At 37.4% G+C, this 3,919-nt stretch overlaps 1 protein-coding gene across 1 annotated transcript; it reads left to right on the forward strand.

Moving 5' to 3' along the window:
- The first annotated feature begins 588 nt into the window (after positions 1-588).
- On the forward strand, positions 589-2,328 carry LOC131048366 (protein argonaute 7-like). Its single transcript, XM_057982308.2, has one exon. It carries the CDS (start codon positions 589-591, stop codon positions 2,326-2,328), a length of 1,740 nt encoding a protein of 579 aa, XP_057838291.2.
- Positions 2,329-3,919: the final 1,591 nt, after the last annotated feature.

The raw sequence follows: 3,919 nt of genomic DNA on the forward strand, positions 1-3,919 counted from the left end.
TTTATAAAATCTTATCGAATATGGGACTAAAAAACAAATTAAAACTCGTAAAATTTCCAACGCTCTTTCACAACCATTTTTATAGAGTTTTTGGGTACTCTGTTCGTCTTTTGACTTTCATTGGCCGTGTATTTTAAGAGGTTCAGTTTCAAATTTTGCAAGGACTTCCTAGATTGACTCTTGTGTTGGCAACTACAATCAATTTATGCAGGGAAGCAGCGAAGACGGAAATCCACCGAAACGGTGGAAATGATCTGCTGAAAACGGAAACGGAAACATTACTGTTGCACAAACGTTATTGTCAATTTCGATTCGCTTGAAGCTGAGCATACAAAGAGTCACTACAATTAAAGAAATTTCGTTAACGCCTGTCTATTTAATTTCCTGCGGCCACTCAAATTTTGTTTGTTTTGGGCTGAACAGATGAAAGTTATTGCAACTGAAACAAATTGTCAAATATGGCAAAATGTATTAAAGGAGGTTTCGGGCAGCTCTCATAAGTTTGTGTGGCGTCTCTTGAAGAAACGAAGGCAGTAAGCAGGGAAGCTGAAATATTAAACTCTGGTTATCCAGCTTCCTCACAATACAATGAGTCAAGGGGCAGAGGATCCGAATCCCAGGAGCTCCAAGAGATTAAAACTGAACGAGCAGAAGAAAACTCGCCATGAATATAGAGGAGGCCTTTCTGTAATTCGATTCCTCTATCATTCATCCATACTTATCGTACCGCATAGACCTCTTTCTGAAGGTGCCAAGAACAGGGTTATAACTATCTTGCAGGGGATAAAAATCAGAAACACACACGGAAAAAGAGATAAAAAGTTAACTTTTCATGGTCTCACATCAGACATGACTCAAGAATTCCATGTGTTCGGCGAAGATGGAGATGAACAGTTTGAGTTGGAATACGAGGAACTGCCTTATCTGGACTTGGGTATGAGCCCAGATGGTAAGCCCATTTATCTTCCCATCGAATGGTGTGTAATTTACAGCAAGGATAACAAAAGTAATCAAAGACTCCGAAGTCTTGTTTCCCATGAAACTCCGCGTGACTTGAATTATCCTGAAAATACGAATCTTGTTTCTGAAACTCCACGGGAGCAACCTGAGCTGAATTATAAGGAGTTGCTTGAAAAAAAATGGCAACTCGTATTACTTGGTGGAAATGCTCCGCCAGAAACTTTTGCCAAGTTCTGGCAGTCTATAGAAATTAAATGCGGAAACTCCAGTAATGAAAACATTATACATATTAGTAATACCAAAGAGCTGAAAGAAACATTGAAGACTGTAATGGAAGGCACACAGATTCTCCTGTGCGTGATGGAGAAGCAGGACAAGCCATTTGAGAGGGCTCTGAAGCGAGAGGCTCATTTGGAGAAAGGAATTCTAACGCAATTGTGTAAACTCGAAGATGTCGAGCATTACTGCGATCTGTATCGCAAACATAATAATTATGACGATTTAGATGAATTGGCAGAATCATGGTATGTGACAAATTTAGCGCAGGAGATGATTGCAAAAACAGGGGCATACAAAGATAAAGCTCTTCTTCCTCACAGTGCATGTCCCCCCCGATTTAAGTGGAGGAAGCCCAATTGTGTCGTAATGTATTTCGGATGTAAAGTAATCAACTACTCTTTTACTCATCTAACTGTTATGGTTGCAAATATCAGTAAATCAGATCATTCTACTTCCGATTATGTGTCCAGAGTTGCCCTCGGCGATCATATGCAAAACCTTCAGGAGCTTTTTGGTGAGCTACTTAAAATATACAATGAGAATAAACACACAGATTTGCCTGATAGGATCATTTTCTTCAGAGAAGGGTTTGTTGCAAACGGAATTGAAGAGATGCTGCGAAAAGAAGTCGATACTCTGAAAGAGAAACTTGATTCTCTCAGAGAAAATGTCTATTCTCTCAGAGAAGAACCCGATTCTCCGAAACCTGCTGTAACAGTATATTCACCCATCACTTTCATTGTTCGTGACAGAAAGAGTGACGCTCACTCTGTGAATGCAGGTGATGGGAAAGCAAATTACAGCATTTTCTCAGATGAGAATGCAATTTGTTGCTCTGATTTTGAGACGTTAATCAGGAACCTTTCGTATTCGAAGAGATACCCAAAGCCCCTTCCGGTATATTACGCAAATCGTGCGGCCCGTTTGGCAAAGGTGTATTTGGAAGGAGAGATGAATCCCGATCAGAATAAAATGGATAAAATTGCGAAGACCATTGACAGGTCCCTGTATGTCCGTGGAGAGTGTCAGGATGCGGAGCAGCAAGATCGAGCGGCAGAGCAGGAAGAGGCTCAACAGATGGATGAATAACCAGTCTTGGTTTTTCAGATCATGTTTCAGCTAATAATATGTTTGTTTGATATTCATTTCTAGTTTTAAATTTAATAAAGATTTGCATTCTAGGGGATTACTCCATTATCTAGCCATATTATGAACCTTGCCGAGGACAAACTCAGCAATCTCTCATGAACACAAGGTTGAGATTTCTAATTTCTGTTTTCTTACTTTCAATGACCACACATTTAGCTTTCTATAACAAAACAAAACAAAAATGTCGAAACAAAAGCAACTCTGGGATTTCACCAAGAAAATGGTAAATATGACTCCTAAACAAAGGCTGCATAAATGTTTTCAAACAGCATCATCGCAGAGAATTTACGGCTGTTTGTGCACAGACCTGGTTTCATTTATCAATGAAATTTTAAATAAACGATCTTGTTGAGTAATATCATCCTTAGCTACTGAAGGTAAAGTTTATATATGCATCATAAATGATAATACTTAAATCAACAAAGACATAAAATAGATTTTATTATCTATTACAAATAGGTCAGTTATCATAGGCTCTTGAAACCTACAAACTTGCTAATTATGCTAAGAGACATTCTCTACAATTACAGCACCGATGAATTCAATATGTACAATTATATCAACGAAGCTCACCCCAAACGATTCCACTTCTTTGCACGTGAACTAGTTTCAAAGGATCGTCAAGACAAGCGAAGATAATAAAATTGCAGCGCCCATGAAGGGCATTTAATCAAAGGTCCTCTATGCAAGGAAAAGAGATATTCATCATAGTAATCAGAATATCAACTAGCTCTTCCATTGAAACCTGCTGTCGCTTCTAGGGTGAGCTTCACTTAATATTTTCTCTATTTATTTAAATTATATTAAATGAATATCTCGACTAACAAGATGCAAGAGTTTCTGGATCTCAAGGACTTCAAAAATGGATTTTGCTATCTGAGATTTCTTCATCCATTCTTTCATGTTTGTGGACTTCCAAAAAGTGTTTTTCCTACTAGCTTGATGCTCGGCACATGTGGAGGATGGAACCTTTTCTTAATTACAAAGTGTGAACAAACTAAAATACAAAATAAAAAATAAATAGAAGATATACAATCGAAGACGAATATAAAATTTATAGTGGTTTATCATAAAGACTACATCCACTTTTGAAGTGGGGAAAAATTCTTTAAATTGTTAATCTTTAGTTTTGACATTCATTATATACCAGCAGTTTACACCAAATAAATAAACATGATTGCCTTATCCAAAATGTGAATGGACAAGAGACAATTGGACAAAAAGACAAAATGACTATTGGACTTCATATATCCAACAATTTACAACTTAAATTCTAACGACTTTTGTAACATCTCAAAGACTTTCCCTTGCTTTGCTCCTAATATCACATCTTTACAATGTTGAGAGAAGCTTGACAAAACTCAAACTTCTCTCTTGGAACAATTCTTTTCAATGTATCAGCTGGATTCAACTTAGTATCAATCTTCTCTACTTGCAACTTCCCTCTTCAACCACACTTTAGATGAAACGAAACTGCACCTCAATGTGTGCAGTATGATTGTTAAATGTAGCATTTTGTGGCAAGTTAGCA

Source organism: Cryptomeria japonica, chromosome 8 (genome assembly GCF_030272615.1).
Source record: "Cryptomeria japonica chromosome 8, Sugi_1.0, whole genome shotgun sequence".
Lineage (NCBI taxonomy): Eukaryota > Viridiplantae > Streptophyta > Pinopsida > Cupressales > Cupressaceae > Cryptomeria > Cryptomeria japonica.

What these genes read in the sequence shown, in the direction of transcription:
- LOC131048366 (XM_057982308.2), top strand. Translation starts at nt 589, where the DNA reads ATGAGTCAAGGGGCAGAGGATCCGAATCCCAGGAGCTCCAAGAGATTA.